At 42.6% G+C, this 26,289-nt stretch overlaps 1 protein-coding gene across 2 annotated transcripts in view; it reads left to right on the top strand.

Moving 5' to 3' along the window:
- Positions 1–26,289, top strand: part of CCND2 (cyclin D2) — a 574,109-nt gene that overhangs the window by 531,817 nt on the left and 16,003 nt on the right. Inside the window, exons 1-4 of one of the 2 annotated variants that reach the window (XM_073567800.1) lie at positions 3,470–4,171; positions 6,310–6,525; positions 11,271–11,430; positions 25,461–25,609. In XM_073567800.1, coding sequence (XP_073423901.1) covers positions 3,977–4,171; positions 6,310–6,525; positions 11,271–11,430; positions 25,461–25,609 — 720 coding nt within the window. In that variant the 5' untranslated portion in view covers positions 3,470–3,976. Of the gene's footprint in view, positions 1–3,469; positions 4,172–6,309; positions 6,526–11,270; positions 11,431–25,460; positions 25,610–26,289 lie in introns of those variants that run through there. The other variant, XM_073567801.1, reaches the window with a different exon arrangement.

The raw sequence follows: 26,289 nt of genomic DNA, 5'->3' as shown, positions 1-26,289 counted from the left end.
CTTTAAGTATTTACACGTAGAAACTTGAAATAGTGACCACCTTCAGATTCACCCAGCTTTCACAAAAAACAATATAGATAAAGGTCCCCACAATGTTAATTCTTTACTTTAATATATATATATATATATATATATATATATATATATATATATATATATATACACATACACACACACACACACACACACACAGCTCAAAAAAATGTTCCATAAATGTGTAAAAGTGACCGAAAAGCATCAAATTCAACATTTAGGGTGAATCTTCTCAATGAAAATCATTCCGATCCATGTGGCTATCCTGCAGTGCATGGCCATTTAAAAGAATATGATAAGAAGTATTAAAAAAAATTATTAAAATATTGATTCTGCATGGCCAGTTTCTCCCACCTCCCCCCATATAAAAAAAAAAAAATCCATTTTTTTTTTTTATAGAGGGGGTCGAAATGTTTTATATTTGCCTTGGGGGTGTTTTCCTATTGACACGTAGAAAGTGTAAAGGAAGGCCAAAAGAAAAAAAAATAGCTAAAATATTTCTTCGAATTCTCTATCAGTCTGAACATTTGCTGCAATATGAGATAGTGGCCGCTGTCACTGCCAAATATTCTAGGAATTATCACTAGCAGCAACCAGACATGGACTGTATTGGATAAAGGGTTAAAAAATGGAATACAAATATATTTGTATATATATATATATATATATATATATATATATATATTTTTTTTTTTTTTTTTTTTTTGCAAATTTAAGAAATATAAAACCGCCACCATATGGATAAATGTACAATATATACACAAGATCCGAATGTAATAGAGGGAATCCTGACGTTAACATGTTTACATTTTTTTCTTTATATCATTTCTCTGTTATTACTGTTTATATCTTCAGGGGCCAAAATTGCTCAATAGGATCCCGTGGCATAACATATATATACACACACACACACACATACCGTATTTTTCGGACCATAAGACGCACTTTTTTCCCTCAAAATTTTTGGGGAAAGTGGGGGGTGCGTCTTATGGTCGCAATATACTCACTTCTGACCATGGCTGGAGGCTGGTGCGGGTGCCGCGGGGCTCTGTGGTGTGGTGGCGGTGGGCTGTACTCCGGTGCAGGGGCAGCGGCTCTCTGTGCTCCGTGGGGGGCTCTGCCGGCATTTCCTCAAAGCCCGGAGGCCCCCGCACATCCGTTGCTGGCTGCCGCCATGTTGCAGTGGCCTCCGGGAACATGGACGCCAGGAAGATGGCCGCTGGTCCGGGGAAGGCGCATGCTCAGGTTCAGATCTCGTCCCGAGATCTCGGGAGATGAGATTCAAATCTCGGCAACGAGATTTGAACCTGAGCATGCGCCGTCCCCGGACCAGCGGCCATCTTCCTGGCGTCCATGTTCCCGGAGGCCACCGCAACATGGTGGCAGCCAGCAACGGATGTGCGGGAGCCTCCGGGCTTTGAAAAAATGCCGGCGGAGCCGCTGCTCCTGAATTGGAGCCGCCGCCCCTGCACCAGAACACAGCCCGCCACCACCACCACACCACAGTGACCACCTGCCCCAGCACAGCCCACCTGCCCCAGCACAGAGCTGCCACCACCGCACCAGCCTGGCCCACTGATTTGTCACTCTCCACAAGGAGAAACCTTACCCCTTAGACCTCAGTCCAGAGTCTCTCACCTAGCCAAATCAGTTCTCATACTTTGCACTGACGAGGGCCAATAGCCCAAAACACTGTGTCTGCAAATTGACATTCCGATTTGGCTTTTAACCTGTCACATTACAAGACTCGTTAAAGGGTTGATTGTGACTTGTAGTATCGCTACTACCAACATGTGGCGCTATAGAGTTCAAGTCTTCTTCCTCTCTGAAGAGGCAATTTGCATATTATTTTCCCAGAGGAGCATTGCACGGCGAATAAGCCTCCTTAGGGTGGTTTCACATTAGCGCTTTTTAAGCGCACGCACGGCCGGGGGTAGCTCCGCCCCCGAGCCGGCTCTCTGCCCGGCGTGCCCGCCCCTTGCTTGTAGCGCCGCCTCCTAGCGCCCAGCGGCGCCTGCGATCGGCGCACCCTATCTTTAGCATAGGGTGCGCAGATCGTGCGCAGGCCGTGCGCTAGTTGCGCTTTGACCTGCGCTGCGCACTTTTGACGGTGCGCCGTGCGCGCCAAAATCAAACTTTTCGGATTTTGGCGCGCACGGCGCACCGTCAAAAGTGTGCAGCGCAGGTCAAAGTGCAACTAGCGCACGGCCTGCGCACGATCTGCGCACCCTATGGTAAAGATAGGGTGCGCCGATCGCAGGCGCCGCTGTGCGCTAGGAGGCGGCGCTACAAGCAAGGGGCGGGCACGCCGGGCAGAGAGCTGGCTCGGGGGCAGAGCTACCCCGGCCGTGCGTGCGCTTAAAAAGCGCTAATGTGAAACCACCCTTACCTTGACAAGCCAGAGCTGGTATGTCTCTCTCCACAAGGAGAAACCTTACCCCTTAGACCTAATTACTACTGAATTCTTCTCTGTTGTCAAGTTATTTAAAAAAAAAAATTGCCAAAAACTAAAGGGTGTTGGTAGGATCAAATCTTTGGGGGCTTGTGCTACAATGCAGTATCCAGTGATGCTAGATTACGTTAGTTCATTGAATACTGCAATACCAGACACCACCTGTGCCAAAGAGTGGCGCTGATTCTGCAAATAACAGACAGGTAACATTTGCCACTGACTTGACAAACATAAACACACACACAAATATATATATACACATGCACATCACATATGTATGTACAAACGGACAGTATATATACATACATATACAAACTGTGTATATATACATATATATTTGTGTGTGTGTTTATGTTTGTCAAGTCAGTGGCAGCATCACTGGATAGTGTAATGTATACACACAAATATATATATATATATATATATATATATATATATATATATATATACACACACACACACACACACACAAAAATGGGGATATATATATATATATATATTCATAGACATGTAATTATACATATATTACACACACATATAGATTCACAGACATGTAAATATGCACATACACTCATATTAAACTCATATGTATATTACACATACACAGTATATATACACACATATATAGAAACATTATATATGTATACACACATTAATATATATATATATATATATATATATATATATACACACACACACAGACATGCACACACACGCATACATACACACACATCTATATATGCACACACATATATACATAATATTACATACATATGGTTGTGATGCAGATGGGGGGCTTGATTGTTTATTTCCAGACACCCCTCCCTCTGTAATAGGGAGTTGCTATAATAGGGGTTATGGGCTTGCCAACAAATACTGCCCCCTACCTGCAGTCAAGATCGCAGAGAAAAGCCCTTCTACCCAGTATGTCTATACACAGTGTCTCCATATCTAGCAGGCTATAGGTGCAGCCATCCCTGGTGCCATATCAGCAGAGCACACTGCCTAGTGGGGAGTCTCTGTGCAGCCAGCAGCTGCCCTCACCTCCTCCTCCTCCAGCTACACCCCCTTCCTCTGCAGAGGCTTTATAAGCTCCTCTCACAAGAAGTTTTCTCTTTTGTTGCATGCACTTGATAACACCTCCAGTGACTTAATTACCTAGCTTTTTCCTAAACCAGAAGGGGAGGGTCTAAGAGAAGAGCTGTCATGTGTGCCCTGAACTAGGGCCTCCTGCTTGCTTTCTTGCTAGGAGTGGGGAGAGGAGGAAAAAAAAAAAAAAAAAGAACTTAAAAAGTCTGGCCAGCTGCTGTTCTACATAATAACACCAAGTGCTGCTGGGCCAGCCCTAGTGCAAGCTGCGTCACTGTGCAGCAAGGCTGGGAGCCTGGGAACACAGACAGAGACCCCTGTGCAGTGCAGCAACCATCAGGACCCCCCAAAGGCTCCTTGCTCTGCACCCACTGGATCTACAACACTGAGACCTTGCAACCCATGGAGCTGCTGTGCTCAGAGGTGGATGCTGTCCGCAGGGCTCAGACTGACCCCACGTTGCTCTTTGACGATCGGGTCTTGCAGAACCTCCTGACAGTGGAGGAGAGGTATCTGCCCCAATGCTCCTACTTCAAGTGTGTCCAGAAGGACATCCAGCCCTTCATGAGGAAGATGGTGGCCACCTGGATGCTGGAGGTTGGTGGAGTCACAAAGCAAACTTTGGAATCTATTTTACCCCCTCTGAGGTGGGGGGTGCAGATCAGGGGAGATCTTAGCAGCAGACAGGACAGTCCTAGAGGGATCTGCTGGAGATCCTCACATGCTCTGCACTCCTGTGCTGTGTATATAGCTGGGCATTACTGTATAGACTGGAGTCACAGCTGGTGTATAGGTCTCCATATAACCTCTCCCAATACTCAGAATGTATCACTGCTATCTGTGTAATGTAAATATTTACACTTCCATTGTCACTTGTTGCTACAGAGTTACTGCAATGTTGGAACCCCTAGTTTTGGAGGGGGGTACAATGAGCACTTGGTGGGGGAGTCTGCTGGTGCCCACGTATGCACACTCACACAGGCTGCATGTCCTTTGCTGCCATGTTTGTTGAACTAGACCTTACAGCCTCTCCTCCCCCCCACAGTCCCTGGTGGTGATAAAGTGGGAGATCGCTTCCCTCTGTTCTTTGGTGGTCACCCCTTTTGCCTGGGGGGTCTTGTCCAGGCAAAAGAAAAGAGATTGTGCTTCCATACTGCAATGTGTTATTGATGCCTCTCCCCTAAACTGCAGGGGTGCACTAAGGTGCTGATCTGGAGCAGAAGAGTTGCATGGTCCCCCTGTTACTGTACCCCCTTTTTTTTAAAGAAACCAGTTAATTGCGCCTCTTCTACCATTTCTATGCATGTGGCACTCAAACTTAAAGAGGGTGTCTTTATAAATGTGATTGGGTCTGTTTAACCTTTTTTTTTTGGGGGGGGGGGGGTGCTGTGCAAATATTGGGGTGCAATTTTGAATGTATACACATGTATATGTCGACTGCACTGTATAAAGAAGAATGGGAAATGAATAAATGTCTGGAAAATGCATACATGTCGCATTGTGATATTTGAAGGTTAATGGGCAAACAAAGTGGGGTGCAAATAAAATTAACACAGTGTGGTCTGCAGTATATAAAAAAAGTGGGGGTACATTAGTTTTTGCAAATGGAGGTGATCACCATGTTGCATAGGGAGGGAGGGAGGAGGTTGTAGCTACCAGTTTGGTTCCTAATATTGGTTAGGAATCTGATTATTATTTCGGGGTGACCCCCCAACATTCCCCTATGTACCCCCCTACAGTCTCCTGTCCCCATATGTATTCCCAGCTCCTCCAGCTTTCACTAACAGCCCCAGAACGATCCCAACCCCCCCTCCTCTCTCCTCCAGCAGCCATGCTCTCCTCGGTCTTGGGACCTCCTGCACCCCTTTCATCGATGGCTTTGAACCCCTAAACGTCGTCCATTGCTCCCCACAATTGTCGGGAAAGATGCAGGAGGGTCTGAACTTGGTGCCCCCGCAAAAAGCGGCCGCCTGGGCATTTTTTAAGTATTTTTAAATATTTTTTGAAAAAATGACGAAATCAGAATTCGTTCCAATGTCTGGGGTGGAGTGTGACCTGAATCTATGGCTCCTCTCTCTGCCTCATGGTCAGGGGAGCAGGGGGATGTGGAGCTCCAGCCTTCATCCGCAGTGTCCAGTGATACTTTTAATAACAAATGTTACAATTAAATGCAATTATATAGTGCAATATTTAACCCTATCCCCTCCCTCTCCTCTCTTTCTCCTCTCCCTTCCATCTTTCCTCCATTTTTTTTTTTTCTGGACTTTCCCCTTTTTAAACCCATAACCCAAATTTCCTCTGATATTTATCAATGATCTCCTATTTCTGATCTTTATATAATTATTCCCTCTCCATTGCTCCTTTTAATTTTTAATTCCATTTTATGTCATTTTTTTTGCTATGCTCCCCCATCTTGCTTGCTCATTTCCTTTCGTATGTTAACTTTCTCCATATTTCTTTTTTCTTGGATTTATTTTTTGCTATTTTTATAATAATATTCATTTTTATTTGTTTGCTTTATTTATTTTTTTTTACATTTTTCTTAAATATTGCTCTCCTGCAACTTTATATATATAATTTTTACTCTCATCTGTGCCTACTAATTGCAATAAATAAATTGTACTCTTAACCCTTTTTTAACCCCTTTCCTTCCATATTTCTTCCTGTGCCATCCTTTTTATCTTGCTTTCTTCTTCCCTTCTTTTTCCCTTCCCTTATCCCATTTTATTCTACAGGTCTGTGAAGAGCAGAAGTGTGAGGAGGAAGTATTCCCATTGGCAATGAACTATCTGGACAGGTTTTTAGCTGTTATTCCCACCAGAAAATGCCATCTTCAACTCCTGGGGGCTGTCTGCATGTTCTTAGCATCCAAACTCAAAGAGACTATTCCATTAACTGCAGAGAAACTTTGCATATACACTGACAATTCAATCAAACCACAAGAGCTGCTGGTAAGCAGCCTGTTTCCTAAACTAAATATTTACAGCCTTTTGTATCTTCCATGGGCAAGGTATCTGTATTTTAACTGCTGATTATATTTATCATTTATTAATTACTACTAATTTTTCAAATCAATTATTTACCTGTGAGTATGTATGTATGTATGTGTGTGTGTGTGTATATATATATATACACACATAGATATATAGAGAGATATAGATATAGAGATATAGATACACACATATACAACTTACATTTTTTCTTTACATATACAGAACAATCCCTATAGCTAATGCAGTGTTGTGCACCTCTTTAAAAGCTGTGATGAATTTTTTTTTTTTTTTTTTTTTAAAGGTAGGGGCACTTAAACATAGGGCATTTGTTTTGTTGTGCATTCATTTTTTTTTTTTACATGGATTCGGATTCTTCCTTTTGTGGTATTTAGTGCCACCTAGTGGTTGAAAGTTTCATTCTGGCTTTTTTTTTATGAAAGGTTGATTATGACCTCATATTTTGGTTATGGTAATTAGTAACAAAAAAAGATTAAAATTATTGTTTGAGTAGGTTTCTACTAAGGTTTTAGATATAAAAGAGGTTGTTTCTTTTAATTCAAGTGAAGTGTATGCTCACTTGCGCGTGTGTATATACAGTGTGTGTATGTATGTATATGTGTGTGTGTATGAATGTGTGTGTGTATGTATATATATATATACCCATCTCAGATTTTAATAATTTAATTTTATTTAATATTTCAAAAATATATCAAATTAAAATAACTAGTACCATTAAATAAAATATGCATATAATTTTAAATTTATTTTAATATATAAAAAAATATCAAAATGACATATTTTTTACATAAAAATATACATAAAAAATACTATACATAATTTTATTTTTTTATTTTTTTGCATTAAAAATAAAATTAATATTATATACATATAGTAATTTAATTTTAATATATAATTCTTTTTAATTTGTGTGTATAATATATAACATTCAGATATCTGGTTATATTATATGCTGTGCATTTGATAAGTGGTGTATGTACTGTAGGCACAGCCCATAGGGGCTGCATTGGGATCTCTGCAAAGAGAGAAGACTCTATATAGGGATCCTTTCCACATGTCATAAGAAAGGTCCTTTTTTGTGCTCCAAGTACCATGAAAATCAAGAGTAATGGTAGTTATGGGAGTATAAATTGTCCTTAAAAGTGATATTCTCGAGTTTTATAGTTATCCTCTATCCATGGGCTGGTGTCTAACCTCAGGAACTAGAAGCCCTGTGTGAATAGATCGATGGTTCATCAAGCTCCATTCACCTTTAATGAGGCGATCTGGATAGGGGACAACTTTAAAGCTTGAGAATACCCCTTTAAGCTGGCTCATATCTCTGTAAGCTGAAAGCTATCTCTCCCGGCCAGACAACAGCTTGGCCCAGCATGCAAGTATTCTCAATGAGGAGAGGGGAGTACGCCAATGCCAGACACAGTTCGTGGCTTTTCTGCCCTGGAAAAAAAAAAGGATCAGGCACATTGAAGTTGAACATGCCTGATCCTTCTCTCCTCCATACACAATAAGTAGATGGTTAGCAAGTCCTACCTAAATATCTGGCATAATCATAAAATTTACCCTAACTGGAGAAACAGAATGTTATAAGTAGCATGGTAGTTCTTCTCACTCATAGAAGAGCGCACAGACTAGTCCTTCGGAGATTTACCCACTTGAATGGCGCTAATCCTTGAAATTGCCCATAAATGTCAAAAATCCCAGTGTCAATGCAGGCTATGCAATAAAAAAAAAACTGCAATTTAAAAGTCTGAACTCTAACAAGTGCACACGTCCTTTCTGTGATTCCCATAGACCAAGGATTCCCAATCTAAGGCTTGTGGGCCCATGATGTGTGGTTCGCAGCTAGCGATTCCCAACCTAAAGCTTGCGGCCCAAGATGTGTGGTTCACGGCTAGCGATTCCCAACCTAAGGCTCGCTGGCCCATGATGTGTGGTTTGCAGCTAGTGATTCCCAACCTAAGGCTCGATGGCCCATGATGTGTGGTTCACGGCTAGCGATTCCCAACCCAAGGCTCGCTGGCCCATGATGTGTGGTTTGCAGCTAGTGATTCCCAACCTAAGGCTCGATGGCCCATGATGTGTGGTTCGCGGCTAGGCATCCCAACCTAAGGCTCGCTGGCCCATGATGTGTGGTTTGCAGCTAGTGATTCCCAACCTAAGGCTTGCTGGCCCATGATGTGTGGTTCGCGGCTAGCGATTCCCAACCTAAGGCTCACTGGCCCATGATATTTGGTTCGCAGCTAGTGATTCCCAACCTAAGGCTCTCGGGCCCATGATGTGTGGTTCGCAGCTAGTGATTTCCAACCTAAGGCTCTCGGGCCCATGATGTGTGGTTCGCAGCTAGTGATTCCCAACCTAAGGCTCGCTGGCCCTTGATGTGTGGTTCGCAGCTAGTGATTCCCAACCTAAGGCTCTCGGGCCCATGATGTGTGGTTTGCGGCTAGTGATTCCAAACCTAAGGCTCGTGGGCCGATGATGTGTGGTTCGTGGTTTGTGATTCCCAACCTAAGACTTGCAGGAACATGATGTGTGGTTCGCAGATAGGGATCCCAACCTAAGGCTCGCGGGCCCATGATGTGTGGTTCGCGGCTAGTGATTACCAGCCTAAGGCTTGCAGGGACATGTGTGGTGTGCGGATAGAGATCCCCAACCTAAGGCTTGCGGGTTCACGGCTAGGGATCCTCAACCTAAGGCTTGCGGCCCATGATGTGGGGTTCATGGTTAGGGATCCCCAACCTAAGGCTCCCGGGCCCATGATGTGTAGTTCACAGCTAGCGATTCCCAACCTAAGCCTTGCGGGCCCATGATGTGTGTGGTTCGCGGCTAGGCATCCCAACCTAAGGCTCTCGGGCCCATGATGTATGGCACTGGTGGATACAGACAGAGGCGGGCCCTTGTACAAGAACAAAATATGGGCCCTTGAATGTCCAATAGCTCATCATAATGCAAAATTCTACCTGCTTTGGAGATGGAAATGGTGTCCCCATACCTCTTGGACCCTTGTGCAGTCACACAGGCTGCATCAATGATATGTCCGCCACTATTGTATGGCTCACGGCTAGGGATCCCCAACCTAAGGCTTGGGGGCCCAAGATATGTGGCTCGTGGCTCTCTGCCAGCTTGATGCAATGGCATCAGGTCTAGCAAACAGCTGAAAAGCGCAGGTATCCAGAAAGTGACTTTTTATAAGTAGCCCTCACAGAAGAGCAGGTCTGGTTGTGCATATACTGGCCTTGGGGTAAATGCTAAGCTGGACATAGGATGATATTTCTGGATAAAAGGGGTTGCTTGATCTGGAAGCAATATCATGGAGGGAATGGTTGATGCAAGAGTACCAAATTGAGGGTAAGGTGGGAATTAAGGTGGCTGTCAGTATACTCCTAATGGTGGCTCCAGGTCTCACTAAAGTGAGGGATGTAGGAGCTGAATATCACTATTCGAGGGAGGGCTCTATACAGTATGTGGTTTGCAGTCTTCTCTCAGAGCTGAATGTGGCTCTCAAGGTGAGAAAGTTTGGGGATCCCTGCCATAGATGATAAGGGACAGAGCTTCACATGTCCATTGTTGACAGTAGATGTGCACACAATGGCCTCAAAGGGATTGTCTCAACTTGCCATGTTATTTATACACAAGACCCCAATAAACTGGCTCTGAAGTATATATGGAGAAGTGGCCACCCATGTGCTCCACCACTGCTCCTTATGGGACTGCCAGAGATTGCAGAGTTGTTGGACTCTGCTGTAAACGGTAAATGGAGCAGTAAATCACATGTGCGGCCTTTGCTTTATTCAAACAAAACACTTTTTGGGGAACAATGGTGGTCCCATGCATGTTTCCCATCTAGGCTAAAATGCCAACTCTTCTTTCGGCAGATGAAGAACACATAGACCTCCATTCTTATGACTGGTGGGCGTTTCCATAATTGGATACTCGCTGCATCAACATTTCTGATAAATCCTACATAGACTTGTGCAAAAAAGATTCCCAGGACCCTGGTCCGGCAGCCAAACCAAAGCCCGGTGAACCTCCTACTACCTGCAGCCCCTCTTCTGATTAGTAGGTCCGTCCCTGTGATGGTACGCGTTCATTCACCATAATGACGTCACAAGATCTAAGGTGCGGTCAAGTAGTATGAGGTCTGAGGGGCTGTGGTGTGGCGGCTACGGACTACCAATGTGGCTGCTGGACCAGAATAGGATGCCTACTCGTGATCCATGTGTAAGACATTTTAGGGCACAGGTGTGGGTCCCATGCTCATGTCCTCAGACGCATGGTCAACATCGAATGTCTAGATGTCTAATAGAACCAAGCATTCTATGGTGGACCATATGCAATATAACCTATGGTCTTCATGTCCTATAGATATGTGTTGCAACTGGTGTTCCCATGTAGCCTGAGCCCTAATGTTGCGGAACCTCCCCTTTTTCTAAAAAAAAAAAAATTCAAACTGATGAAGATGGTTGCCTGTAGCAAGTCGGCTCACATGGACGCACACCATCCGTGTGAGCAGGTTATAAAGGTGTCACGTGTAGCGGTCACCTGCTGGAATCCGGCCTAGAGTAGTCACCGTACGCTCAGTGTTATAGCAAGAGGGATATGTGGTCCAGCTCTCACAAAATACACTGAAAATTGGAAAAAAAAATGTCAATTTCTGATTTTTTTTTTTCTTTATTATTGGTTTCCAGGAGTGGGAGCTGGTGGTGCTAGGAAAATTGAAGTGGAACCTCGCTGCCGTCACACCACACGACTTCATCGACCACATATTGAGAAAGCTGCCATTACCTAAAGATAAACTGCTAATTGTCCGGAAGCATGCACAGACATTTATTGCACTCTGTGCCACAGGTAAGACAGGATTTTTCTATAATTTTTTTTTTTTTTTAACTTACCCATTTTCTAGAATTTTTAATTTTTTTTTTTTATTTTTTAAAGAGTGTCCCAGGTTCAGGAAAGTAGATTTGTATGATGAAAAGTTGTTCAATATTTTATTATTCTTACTGATCAATTTATATGTGATTTTTGAATTGTAGCCGCAATTTCAGTCTACGTGACCTCATTGGACAGATAATGTGCTAAATAAATAATCTGGCCCGGCAGGAAGCGTGGGAGGGGCGTGGGCTGGCCCGGCAGAATGTGGGGGGGCGGGGCTGGCCCGACAGGAAATGTGGGGGGGCGGGGCTGGCCCGACAGGAAGTGTGGGGGGGCGGGGCTGGCCCGACAGGAAGTGTGGGGGGGCGGGGCTGGCCCGACAGGAAGTGTGGGGGGGCGGGGCTGGCCCGACAGGAAGTGTGGGGGGCGGGGCTGGCCCGACAGGAAGTGTGGGGGGCGGGGCTGGCCCGACAGGAAGTGTGGGGGGCGGGGCTGGCCCGACAGGAAGTGTGGGGGGCGGGGCTGGCCCGACAGGAAGTGTGGGGGGCGGGGCTGGCCCGACAGGAAGTGGGGGGTGGGGCTGGCCCGGCAGGAAGTGGGTTGGATCTTTGTCTCTCTGCTCCTGCTCTCCTGTCTGTCAAACTGCATACAAACATGAGAGGTGTGCTTTCAGTCGAGGGCATAATATAAGACCTTGTATAATGAAAGGAGAACTACATGATGCAAAGGAATTTTCGGCACCTATAGTGCTGGCAGAATGCAGAGACACTACCCATTGAAAGAGCAGAGTTATAGAGTATGAAAATGGGACAGTTTCTGGACTTAGTAGACTAGTATGTTCACTAAAGGCAATATTAACATGCCTTTTCTGGTCAACCCCCCATCTTTGATTTTTCTTGGGTATAAAAAGATGATGGATTGGGGTCAACCCCCTATAACAAGCAGTCGGACTCTCTCTCCCAGCCTCAAACTGCCATTGTATTTACATAGTCGGTCATTTGTAAGAAAGGCTGCCATGTAATGCTACTTTTCACCAGCAGTGGTCACTGCTGTAAATATCGCGGATTCTCCGTGCCAGATTCCCGCGGTTCCGTAGGGGCATCGATCAATACTGGATATATAATTATTGGTTGATTTCCCCCTCCCCCCCCACCGAAAAAAAAATGTCCGCCTTCATAGTCTGTATATGGGTGGTATTGACTTCCAGCCTAGTAGGCATGGCATCTGACTGCAGCAGATAAATGAGCTTCCAGAGCCTTTATGAGAACGGCTAGGTGTGGCAGGGAGCACATACTTCTCTACCACACCTAGGCTCCTTATCCACATATGACACGGAGATTTGCAATTCCTCATACTTAACCCTTCTGGGGTTGAATACAGCAGTTCTGGTAAATTTTCATATGCAAATTAGTCTGAATAATATGCTAATTAGTTTGGGTGCACCACTTTCTGGCTACCATTTCCAATGATTGGTCCTGTTACCCAGACAGCTAACATCTAGTTTTAATTTAAATATAGAGTTTACTGATTCTGTCTTATAACATTATTACTGTAGTTAATAGTGAATGCAGCTCTGTGGTATAATACAGGAGGGAACTCAGGATCAGTAATGTAATGTATGTACACAGTGACTGCACCAGCAGAATAGTGAGTGCAGCTCTGGGGTATAATATAGGATGTAACTCAGGATCAGTAATGTATGTACACAGTGACTGCAGCGGCAGATAGTGAGTGCAGCTCTGGGGTATAATACAGGAGGGAACTCAGGATCAGTAATGTAATGTATGTACACAGTGACGACACCAGCAGAATAGTGAGTGCAGCTCTGGGGTATAATACAGGATGTAACTCAGGATCAGTAATGTAATGTATGTACACAGTGACGACACCAGCAGAATAGTGAGTGCAGCTCTGGGGTATAATACAGGATGTAAGTCATGATCAGTAATGTAATGTTTGTACACAGTGACGACACCAGCAGAATAGTGAGTGCAGCTCTGGGGTATAATACAGGATGTAACTCAGGATCAGTAATGTATGTACACAGTGACGACACCAGCAGAATAGTGAGTGCAGCTCTGGGGTATAATACAGGATGTAAGTCATGATCAGTAATGTAATGTATGTACACAGTGACTGCACCAGCAAAATAGTGAGTGCAGCTCTGGGGTATAATACAGGATGTAACTCAGGATCAGTAATGTAATGTATGTACACAGTGACTGCACCAGCAGAATAGTGAGTGCAGCTCTGGGGTATAATACAGGAGGGAACTCAGGATCAGTAATGTAATGTATGTACACAGTGACTGCACCAGCAGAATAGTGAGTGCAGCTCTGGGGTATAATACAGGATGTAACTCAGGATCAGTAATGTAATGTATGTACACAGTGACTGCACCAGCAGAATAGTGAGTGCAGCTCTGGGGTATAATACAGGATGTAACTCAGGATCAGTAATGTATGTACACGGTAGTACAAGATATGTAATGTATTTAGACCTATGTAATAACCTTTGTATAAACTTGCATGGGTTCTGTCCTCTACTTATGTAATGGTCACATATTTCTTTTTATGGTAATCGTCTTGCGAGGAACAGTCACACGGATACATGAAGTGAGGCTGTAAAGACGCGTCTGTGTGTAAAGGGCATGGTGTGTGTTACTTTGGTTACAGGCGAAGTCTAGATATGAAGCTGAACAGTCCGGGTTCACAGAATTGCAGACCACATTTGCATGTCTGTAAGTCGTGGTGAAGAGAACCTACCACATGGGCCTTTTTAAAATATCATATTAATAGACCGGTGAGGAAACAGGCTATTTTTACGCAGTTGCACTTCATTTAATAATTTTATGCTATCTTAAATTTCCTTAAAATAAATTAATAAAAATATATAAAAAATATTTCCACATTTTTAAGAACTTCAGGTGACCGATTCTACATTACTCACTTTTTTTACTGATCTGAAAATATATATTTTTTTATTTTATTTTTTTTTTAAGCAGCGTTAACAGATCTGCAGGCTTCAGAGCTGAAATCTCCCCCCATTTGGTGAAATATCCACTTTGCTGTAACTGTACACCTTTAGCACTCATTGTGCAAATTGGGGTGATTTCACGCATCCGTGTTTCTCGATCTGTAATGTATGTCCTGGCTGAGGGGTCTCTGTTGCCGGACCCAATCTTAACAGCTTCATATATGGCAATGGAGTTGAGGTCTTGAGACCCTCGGCCAGTCCGAACTGGGACCATGAAACATGGATGTGAAAATGGCTTCAGTTCATTTCCAAAAACAGCGCCATACTTGAACAAAGGATGTGTGTGGTATTGCAGCCTGAAGAACCTCAATGATGCTGATCACCAAACCCATACAGAGGCCATAGACCTATATAAGAGTCGGAAAGGAGCCCCTATTTTTGGCATATAAATCCGGCCTCAGCGGCATCAGGATTTTTGATGATATTTTATGAACTATAGAATGCAATGTCTCAATCTTGTGGTTAAAAAAAAACAAACAAAAAAAAACAAACAAAGTAATGGTCAGTATAAGTATGTAGTAACCATTAGATCAAACTTGTGGAAATTCTTGTAATTTCTAAGGTGGGAGAAGCATCACAAGACTGACCACTTTCTCACATACAATGGAGCGTTCAACACTCTCCTTCATAATAAGTGGAAATTACAAAAAAAAAACAAACACCCAAGTCCTTGTGATTTGTCCCAGTGATCCTCAGAGGAGCGGTTGCATTGCTTCTGCGCCTCGCTACCATTTTATTTTTTTGTAAACGGTCAAGAACTGCCACCTTTCCTTTAAATAGAACCTATCACTTGCAATAAACATGTTGGGGTTTTTTAGCCTGGTTTAAACGCCGCTGTTCTCCTGAATCCGGAGATGTTTTTCTTTTTTTTCTGCGCCTCTTCGTTCCTGAGATATGGGCCCTTTTTCCCCGGTATATAAATCTAGTCTTGTAAGCAAGTGGGCGCTTTCTTTGAGAACCACACCCAGTTGATTAAAAAAAGGGTAAAACGAGGTCCTATCTCTGGAACGGAGAGGCGCAGAAAGAAAAGAAAAACAACGCTGGATTCAGAAGAACAGCGGCATTTACACCAGGTAAAAAAATTACTTATTTTAGTAAGTGATATTTAATTCATGTTTAAAAAAAAAAAAAAAAACATTCTAAAAAGCATGTGGTTTTGTAAAGATGCACATTTTTCAACACTGTTTTGACGCATTTTTCTACATAGTTTTTGATGATTTTTTTTTTTTCAAATTCTAATATGGGGTGTAACAATACGGTGTGGTTTTAGTCGCGTTTCCACTGCAAAAACCTCTCCAAAAACTACAATAAAAAGTGTGCAAAAAAAAAAAAAATTTGCACATTTTGCTGCGATTTATGCTTTGGGGAAAATATACAAAAGAATTGACATGACATTTTCTTCTTCATACACATAAAAAAAAAAAAATCTCGATTTCTCATGCAAATGATTGTTGCAAGCGGGTTTGAAACTTTTTTTTTTAAATGTGGATTTAGGTACAGAATCAGCACCAAAACTCACATGGTAAAAAACTGCACCATATGCCTGGCTAATTAGAGGCATGTTTTCCAATTAAAATCAACAGGAAGCTTATTCAAATTTTTTGTCAAGAGGATTTTACTGCAAAATCCACATAAAAAAAAAAAAAAAAATCACAACAGTTTTTTTTTTTTTATTTTTTTTTTTTGCATGGGCCAATTTTTATCCTGATCTGCAACTATTTTGTAGTCACCATCTCAAAATTGGTAATGATGTCAAAAAGTAGGAAAAACAGCACTATACGTACGTGTTTTCCTAAGGATATTCGGAAACTCAGGTATTTGAAGATTTTTTATGCGGATTTTGAAGTTTCTGCTCCAAAATCCACGTAAAAAAATACCTGTGAACATACCCCAAATGTGCAAATACTATTAGTTTCTATGGCCTACAACATCTTTGGGTATTCTCACACTTTTTTCAAGACTTTTTGTAGCAGAGACTTTCCAACTGTCCAATAAAAACTTTGTGGATTTTGGGAACTTTCTGTTCCAAAAACTCCTGAAAAAAAAAAATTGTGTCCCAGTACTAGCGCGCCAGGTTTCCGCACTGTTTCTCGGAGGGTGAGGAATCCAAGTTCTCTTGGTAGATATTGAATGCTCATGAATGCTTGTGATTGACTCTATATCTCAAGTAAGGAACAAGCTGCCATTTTTTTAAATCGGCTGATTTACTGTCAACAAGTTGTGTTTTTTTCCACTTATGGTTTTCGTGGTTTCATAAAACAAATATGGACTGGGAGATTTGTCTTCTACTGGGAAATGTGCCCACTGGAAAGGAGGAATGCCTTCCAGGAGAATATTTGCTGACAAGGCCTCTATTAAGGTAATATTATGGGCACTCTGAGTATTAACCGGTTGAGTACCCGCGTGACGTCTTGCCACGTCACTCGGACCATGGTCTGGAGACCCTCGTTCTGTCTGCTGAATGTGATCAGTGTATTTCTTGTTTCCTTGAACAGCGTCTCTCTAGATGTCGAAGTGATTTTTTTATTTTTTTTTTCCGAAAGAGTAGGCAGACTGCAATCGATCGTTGAATCCAGGTTTCAAAGACATGAGGCGGAATTCATCAAGGCTGGCGGTAATCATGCGTCCTCTTGAGTAAGATGCGCCAAATTCATTGAGGCGTGCGCCAGAGGCCGAAATGTGACTGGAGTACATTTCTGTTGGCTTAGACTGAGTTCATCAACATTAGGTCATGACCCAGTTGGCAAAGCTTTGCCTACTTTTCAAAAAATTGGGGTAAAAAATGACAACAGTTGTGGCTCTTCTAAGTAATTTTCTGATGAAAAGGTCTTCATCAATCACCCCCTTAATTTTTCGTCAATTTTTATTTTTCTTAAAACAGGGAACTTAAAGTACAACTCTACTTTTGAAGATCAATCTACTGTACACATCGTACACATCGGCATAAAATGTCTATATGTTTTGCTTGAATTCAGCCTTTTGTTCCAGTTACATCCATAATGGCGTCTAGATTATTTGTGACTTTTCTCTTGTCCCAGGAAAAAGTGCGTTTTGGGAAGTCAGATGATAGTTAAAAATTGGAGTTAAGCCGTAATTGTGGGACAACCATTTACCGTATGTACTATTTATGGGATAGTTGGGAACCCCAACCTTGGGACAACTGCCTGTTAAAGAGAATGAAAGTCCCCCTGTCGTTAGGCATCCAGACTTTGAGTGTGGACCTGGCCCAAATGTTGGCTCTGCCACACAGTGTATTATTACTACTATGAATGAAATGTAGGCCTAATCAGGCCCGATGGGAACCGCCAGACACATTGAGGTCAAAACTGGAAATGGCCTAGGGCCTTCAAGATTCCACCATCCTCTTTGGGACAACTAATAGCAATGGATCTCTAATACTTGGAAACCTGGGACCTCCTATAAAGCTGATCTTGACTTTAACGGCCTCCATATAAGTTAGATAAACCAATTTCATCAGGAATTGGGACCTCCCGAATGTAGCCCAACAGATGATCTTTGGAGAGAAGGATTCTGCAATTGGAATGTCAACACCATTTTTTTTCCAGAGTTTGGTAGCACCACTCTCGTTGAGGAGCACTTGGCCTATCCGCGCATTCCTATGAATAAGGGACTTGCCGACAGCTATCTAATGGGTAATGGCCAATTTATGATAGGCCAACATTACAATCCACTCTAATTTGCCTGGGATAGGTAGATGCCATCGGTCTGTCATCAAACTTTTTCCCCTACGATGGAAAACTTTTCTACGACAATGGCACAACCAATTTGTTGTATTATTAATGCACTGTACGCAGTGTTATTTATTCCTATTTACCTCTTTTTGGGGGGTATTGTGGTGGCATATATCATATTTTGGTTGTGTGGTGGTATTATTTCGACTGGTCTTGACTGGTCCTTGCCACCATTTAGCCTTAAATTTCTATTTTTACATATTAGAAATATCCCCCCGCCCCCGTATTGTACAGATTGTTGCCATTTGGGATTTTTTTCTAAATCACGGACCACCCTTTTTAAAACGGATCAAAACAAGCGCTGGGATCGGATGTAACCTCCATGTCATCTATTTCCGATGCATGACACCACTGAATGCTAAATATAGCCCCCTTTTCTCTATTTTTGAGTTATGTGACAATTGCGTAGCGATGACATTTGGCACTAATTGGACTGCTTTATTTTAATTGTAGATGAGGTCAGTGGAGTCAATTGGACATGTTTTGTGTGAAGTTACTCAAAGCGCTGAGGGATCTATAAAATGTCATGGACCTCGCGCCTCCCTGTACTAACTAAACAAGATTTTTCTGTGTGTTCTTGGCCAAGAAACTGATGTTTTAATCTTGGTATCGTGAGTCACCACTCAATTTTTTTTTTTTTATTTTAACCACTGAATTACTTTTTCCGTAACCCTCCTATTTATCGAAATACAATATATAATATATATAGCCATGATGTAATACTTATGCAGTGGTGATGTCACTCCATTGAAATATGTGGTTTATATCAGGGAGTGGTGGTGATATTTTCTAGTAGAACATCTACATTAAGATATTGGTATCGCCACTTAAGTGAAATTGTGGTATATCGGGACAGTGGATGTCACACCTCCTATACAATATGTGGTATATCGGGAGAGTGGATGTCACGCCTCCTATACAATATGTGATATATTGAGAGAGTGGTGATGTCACGCCTCCTATACAATATGTGATATATTGAGAGTGGTGATGTCACTCCTCCTATACAATATGTGGTGTAGCGGGACAGTGGTGATGTCACTCCTACTATACAATATGTGGTATATAGGGAGAGTGGTGGTATATTTACAATATGTGGTATATCGGGAGAGTGGTGATGTCACGCCTTCTATACAGTATGTGGTATATAAAGAGTGGTGATATCATTGTATTACAATATGCAGTAAGTATTGTCATTTTTCCAATATATTACGTGGTATACTAAGAGTAGTGATGTCACTCCTCCTATATAATATGTGGTGTATCGGGAGAGTGGTGATATCACTCCTCCTATACAATATGTGGTATATTGAGAGAGTGGTGATGTCACGCCTCCTATACTATGTGGTATATTGAGACAGTGGTGATGTCACGCCTCCTATACTATGTGGTATATGGGGACAGTGGTGATGTCACGCCTCCTATACAATATGCGATATATGGGGACAGTGGTGATGTCACTCCTCCTATACAATATGCGATATATGGGGACAGTGGTGATGTCACTCCTATACAATATGTGGTATATGGGGACAGTGGTGATGTCACGCCTCCTATACAATATGTGGTATATGGGGACAATGGTGACGTCACTCCTCCTATACAATGTGCTATATGGGGACAATGGTGATGTCACTCCTCCTATACAATATGCAGTATATGGGTACAGTGGTGATGTCACTCCTCCTATACAATATGCGATATATGGGTACAGTGGTGATGTCACTCCTCCTATACAATATGCGATATATGGGGACAGTGGTGATGTCACTCCTCCTATACAATATGCGATATATGGGGACAGTGGTGATGTCACTCCTCCTATACAATATGTGGTATATGGGGACAATGGTGATGTCACTCCTCCTATACAATATGCGGTATATGGAGACAGTGGTGATGTCACTCCTCCTATACAATATGCGATATATGGGGACAGTGGTGATGTCACTCCTCCTATACAATATGCGATATATGGGGACAGTGGTGATGTCACTCCTCCTATACAATATGCGATATATGGGGACAGTGGTGATGTCACTCCTCCTATACAATATGCGATATATGGGGACTGTGGTGATGTCACTCCTCCTATACAATATGCGATATATGGGGACAGTGGTGATGTCACTCCTCCTATACAATATGCGATATATGGGGACAGTGGTGATGTCACTCCTCCTATACAATATGCGATATATGGGGACAGTGGTGATGTCACTCCTCCTATACAATATGCGATATATGGGGACAGTGGTGATGTCACTCCTATACAATATGCGGTATATGGGGACAATGGTGACGTCACTCCTCCTATACAATGTGCTATATGGGGACAATGGTGATGTCACTCCTCCTATACAATATGCAGTATATGGGTACAGTGGTGATGTCACTCCTCCTATACAATATGCAGTATATGGGTACAGTGGTGATGTCACTCCTCCTATACAATATGCGATATATGGGGACAGTGGTGATGTCACTCCTCCTATACAATATGCGATATATGGGGACAGTGGTGATGTCACTCCTCCTATACAATATGCGATATATGGGGACAGTGGTGATGTCACTCCTCCTATACAATATGTGGTATATGGGGACAATGGTGATGTCACTCCTCCTATACAATATGTGGTATATGGGGACAATGGTGATGTCACTCCTCCTATACAATATGCGATATATGGGGACAGTGGTGATGTCACTCCTCCTATACAATATGCGATATATGGGGACAGTGGTGATGTCACTCCTCCTATACAATATGCGATATATGGGGACAGTGGTGATGTCACTCCTATACAATATGCGGTATATGGGGACAATGGTGACGTCACTCCTCCTATACAATGTGCTATATGGGGACAATGGTGATGTCACTCCTCCTATACAATATGCAGTATATGGGTACAGTGGTGATGTCACTCCTCCTATACAATATGCAGTATATGGGTACAGTGGTGATGTCACTCCTCCTATACAATATGCGATATATGGGGACAGTGGTGATGTCACTCCTCCTATACAATATGCGATATATGGGGACAGTGGTGATGTCACTCCTATACAATATGCGGTATATGGGGACAATGGTGACGTCACTCCTCCTATACAATGTGCTATATGGGGACAATGGTGATGTCACTCCTCCTATACAATATGCAGTATATGGGTACAGTGGTGATGTCACTCCTCCTATACAATATGCAGTATATGGGGACAGTGGTGATGTCACTCCTCCTATACAATATGCGATATATGGGGACAGTGGTGATGTCACTCCTCCTATACAATATGTGGTATATGGGGACAATGGTGATGTCACTCCTCCTATACAATATGCGGTATATGGGGACAGTGGTGATGTCACTCCTCCTATACAATATGCGATATATGGGGACAGTGGTGATGTCACTCCTCCTATACAATATGCGATATATGGGGACAGTGGTGATGTCACTCCTCCTATACAATATGCGATATATGGGGACAGTGGTGATGTCACTCCTATACAATATGCGGTATATGGGGACAGTGGTGATGTCACGCCTCCTATACAATATGTGGTATATAAAGAGTGGTGATGCCATTGTATGACAATATGCAGTAAGTATTGTCATTTTTCCAACATATTACGTGGTATACTAAGGCCTTTCACACATCAGTTTTTCTCCGTCAGGCGCGATCCGGCTTTTTTTTTGTAAAACCGGATCCGGCGAAATGCAATGCCGGATCCAGTTTTTCCCCATTGACTTGCATTAGCGCCGGATCGCGCCGGATGGCATTGCGTTTCATTCGTTTTTTGCCGGATCCGGCTACTTGTCTCACTCCGGCGTCTGGAAAAAACGGCTACTGTAACGTTTTTTGTCTCCGGCGAAAAAGCCGGAAGCGCCGGATCCGACGCTTCCGGCTTTTTCCCACAATGAAAGTCTATGGGTGCCGGAATGCGCCGGATCCAGAAAAAGACGGATCCAGCCACCGGATCCGTTTTTTTAAGTCTGCGCATGCTCAGATCCAATTGGCCAGCCCCCAGGAAACAGATATAACCTGCTAGACGGATCCGGCAGAAAAACGGATCCGTTTCTACAGTTCTCCAAAATTTATGCCGGATCCGTTTTTTCTAAAAATAGCCGGATCCTGCCTGACGGCAAAAAACTGATGTGTGAAAGTAGCCTTAGAGTAGTGATGTCATTCCTCCTATATAACATGTGGTGTATGGAGAGATCATGTCTGAACCGTGATCCCTAATTTAAAAGAGAAATGGCTTAAAACATATGCCTGCCTCTTGTATGTAGCTTATATATGAACACTACTGTCGGGCAGAAGCTAGGGCCATTTTGAACCGTTAATATTGCATTTGCATATGTCAGACCCGAAATAGGCCTATTGGCAGCCAGTTTACCGTAATTTTTTTGCATTTATCTTGTCCCTCGTCTTTTTTTTCTTTCTTTTTTTCTTCTTAAAAAGGAAAGGTGGGGCTCGGCATTAGCCAAAGTCGTACCTTGCACAATTCGGGTTTAGCACTCAGCCTACTAAGCAAAAAAAAAAAAAAAAGCGAAGATGAGTCATGAGTTTTCTTATTCCTGGAATACTGAGAAATATCACACATACGAACTGTTAACCAAAATCTAAATTCTGTTCGGCTTTGTGCACCGTCGCCACATATATTCGCTACAAAGGTTTTACTTAAAAAAAAAAAAAAAAAAAAAAAAAAACCAGCACTTTGCGACCCACCTAATGCATAATATCCATACACTTAATGCCCAAAATTAGGACATTCAATCCACACCCAGGAACGCCATTTTTTATGGCAAACTTTGCACCCCTATGACTCATTGAAATTTGTATCGTCACGTATGAATGTAGCCAAAAATCAGGCCCTATATATCGACCAATTGGAACACGCTTCTGTTTTTTTTCAAAATGGGCGGTGTCTGGTTGCTATAGGCAACGTGGCCTTTGTTTTTGTCCTTGTTACCTGATCCTGCCTACAGTAATAACACCAGTGTGTTCTCGTATGCATTTAAAAACATGGCGGTTGGTTGCTATTAGCAACGGGGCCTTTATTTTTGTACTAAATTACGTCCTGCCGTCCGCAATAATAGGGGTAGGCCACAAAAATATGGCCCAGTATAGATTTATACTACTTTCCAGACCCAACACTGGACAGTGTCCCCCACCACACACACATCCCGAAAGGTGGGCACCTTTTTTGGGGCAAGGTTTACATAAGCCGGACCGTTTTTGGATCCCAAAAATTGACAAAAATAACTACCTAAAGATCATATATAATGGACCTGTCGCCCTTGACAGCGAGTTAGATCGCAGGTCCTTTTTTTTGCCCAAATAAACCTAAAAACATGGAGTTCGGTGGCTATGGGCAACATGGTCTAAGTTTTTGTACCTAGAACCTCTTCCTGTCTGTATTAGACTGGGAAAAATGTGTATAGAAATGGATTTATAAATGTTGCGTCAGGTTCCTATCATGGACAACGAGGCCTATTTTTTGGACTTGTCCATATTGATTGGGTATGGATGTGGATTTTTTTTTTTTTTTATTATTTCCCGGGGTCTTAGACGGTGGTGAGTAATAAAATCCCCCCACCACTACCACCCCCCAATAGATTGTCTTTTTGTATTATATGAAGGTCTCAGACATGACTCAATAGCAGGGGTGTTAGGAGGACACTTCACAATGGCGACCGCACTCTGCACTCCAAGACACTTGCCGCCCTTTTTACAGCAGTTAATTAATATGCTAAAAATTGAGGCCGCTGAGACGAATTGTCCCTCACGGCCGAGCTTTTGATGGTTGAGTTTATGGCGCTTGCTTTCGAGAGGTTAGCGCAAGGAGAAGAGTGAATGCTGATCCCCCTTCCCCACCCTCCAGGTCACGCTGGGCCTCTCGCCATTCGTTTGCTGTCTCATTTGCATTCTGAATGACATTAAGGAGGATAACTAGGTGATTGGACCTCTCTTCGGGGGTCTCTTGTGTGACCACACGTGGAGTGGGACCTACAGCAGAGCTGGCTGGCATAGGCACTGTGACTCTTTATGCCAGACGAGAATTACAGTGTACGAGTTACGTATCCTAGAACGCATCGCATTTGGCAGCTGTCGACGCTGGCGCACTCGTTCTCCTGTAACATGAATATTCCTATAAGTAAGAAAAGCTGTAAAGTATTTTTTTTATTTTTCCTAGATGTAGCAGAGCTGAATATTTCAAGTCGGAGAGTTACCATGTCCACAATCCCCCACTGGCTATCTCAAGGACGGGCAATGAACAACAGCTTTTCCAAAAAAACAATAGGCCCAAAATAATCCTGAGATATTTGATTGACTATACGAGAAAAAAAAAAAAAACGCACTAATTAAAGGGGTTTTTCCAAAATAGGAATCAATTTTTCAGACTTTAAGTTCAGCACATTCTTTTAAAGAGGACCTGTCATCAGGTCAAAAGCGTTTGCTCTTATTTTATTCCCGGTGCTCCCCTGAGTATTCCGGATTTTTTTTTTTTTTTTTAACATCCGCCAGATAGTTCCAGAGATGAGCCTTTTTATTCAGTGATAATTTTGTGGTCTTGATAAGGGGGTGTGGTTAATAGTTTAATTATGCAGCGCAGCCTAAAGACACGCCCCAGAGGATCCTTTGTGCCACGCTTTTTTGGTAAAAGGGTCCATATGGCAGATTTTAAAACAAATCTTTTTATTCCATAATAATTTTATGGTCTTTATAAGGGTGTGTGGTTTATAGGGTAATTATGCAGAGCACCTAAAGACACGCCCCAGAGGATCCCTTGAGCCACACTTTTTTGGTAAAAGCCATAAAAGTAGCACTAAATGAAAGGGTCCATATGGCAGATTTTGAAATGATTCTTTTTATTCCGTAATCATTTTATGGTCTTTATAAGCGGGTGTGGTTTATAGGGTAATTATGCAGAGCAGCCTAAAGACATGCCCCAGAGGATCTCAAGACACGCTTTTTTTAATGAAAATGCCCATATGGTGGATTTAAAAAATAAAACTTAACACTCGCATGAATAGCAGGAACAAAATAAAAGCAAAAAACTTGATGTGGTAACAGGTTCTCATTTAAGATATTGAGTCACAAATTTCCTCAGCTCTGCTACATCAATAAGTAAAGCTCAGCTCCACTGTGGATAATCCTTACCTTTTCCTGACTCTTTTTTTTTTTTTGTCCTGCTGTTTGCAGATTTTAACTTCGCCCTCTACCCACCATCTATGATAGCGACTGGAAGCGTGGGAGCCGCAATTTGCGGGCTGCAGTTGGACGACGCAGAAAGCGATCTCTCCGGAGATGGTCTGACGGAGCACTTGGCTAAGATCACTAACACAGATGTGGTGAGTAGCAAAAAAAAATATTAACATGCAACAAAAAAGGGGGTAGGGTCTGGAATTTCCTTTCACCTCCATATTGGATCTGCAGCTGCTGTCAGGGATTGTTTTTGCCACTTTTGATTGAGTCTTTGGAGTTGTGCGGTATTTCGTGCTGTTGGATCAATGCCCTTAAAAGAGCATTTGTCATTTGGCACCAAGCAGCTGCCTGCTATTCCAGCCTTGTGAAGACTGTCTCCTGAGCAAACCGAAGCTTAAAGGGGAACACCAGCCAAATTAGAAGCGGGGCTCCTAAAACTGCATGCATAAATGTTTTTAGAATTTCACGTCTGGAGAAGTCAAATGGTGGAAAATTTGTAACGAAACGTAGTTACAGAAATAGTTTTTAGCCCAAAATACATGCATTTCAGTAAAAAAAATTAAAAAAAATTTAAAATTGCCCCAAAAGGTGGACAACTCCATTAATCTACAATCATGCAGATCTGACCCTTCAACAGCAGCCTCTTCGATTCACAAAATACAGTCCTTCCTAATTTTAGATGACCCTTCCCTTTTGGAATTGGCAAACCGCCCCTTTTAGAAGAAGTTCAAATAGAAGGAAATGGGTCATTAACTTGTAGGATGAGTATTTCTGGGCCTCCTATAATGTATATGGTGCGGGAACTCTACAAAAGGCTGTGAACGAG

Source organism: Dendrobates tinctorius, unplaced genomic scaffold (genome assembly GCF_039654945.1).
Source record: "Dendrobates tinctorius isolate UK_male_01 unplaced genomic scaffold, ASM3965494v1 ptg000020l, whole genome shotgun sequence".
Lineage (NCBI taxonomy): Eukaryota > Metazoa > Chordata > Amphibia > Anura > Dendrobatidae > Dendrobates > Dendrobates tinctorius.
This window is presented reverse-complemented; position numbering and strand designations above follow the sequence as displayed.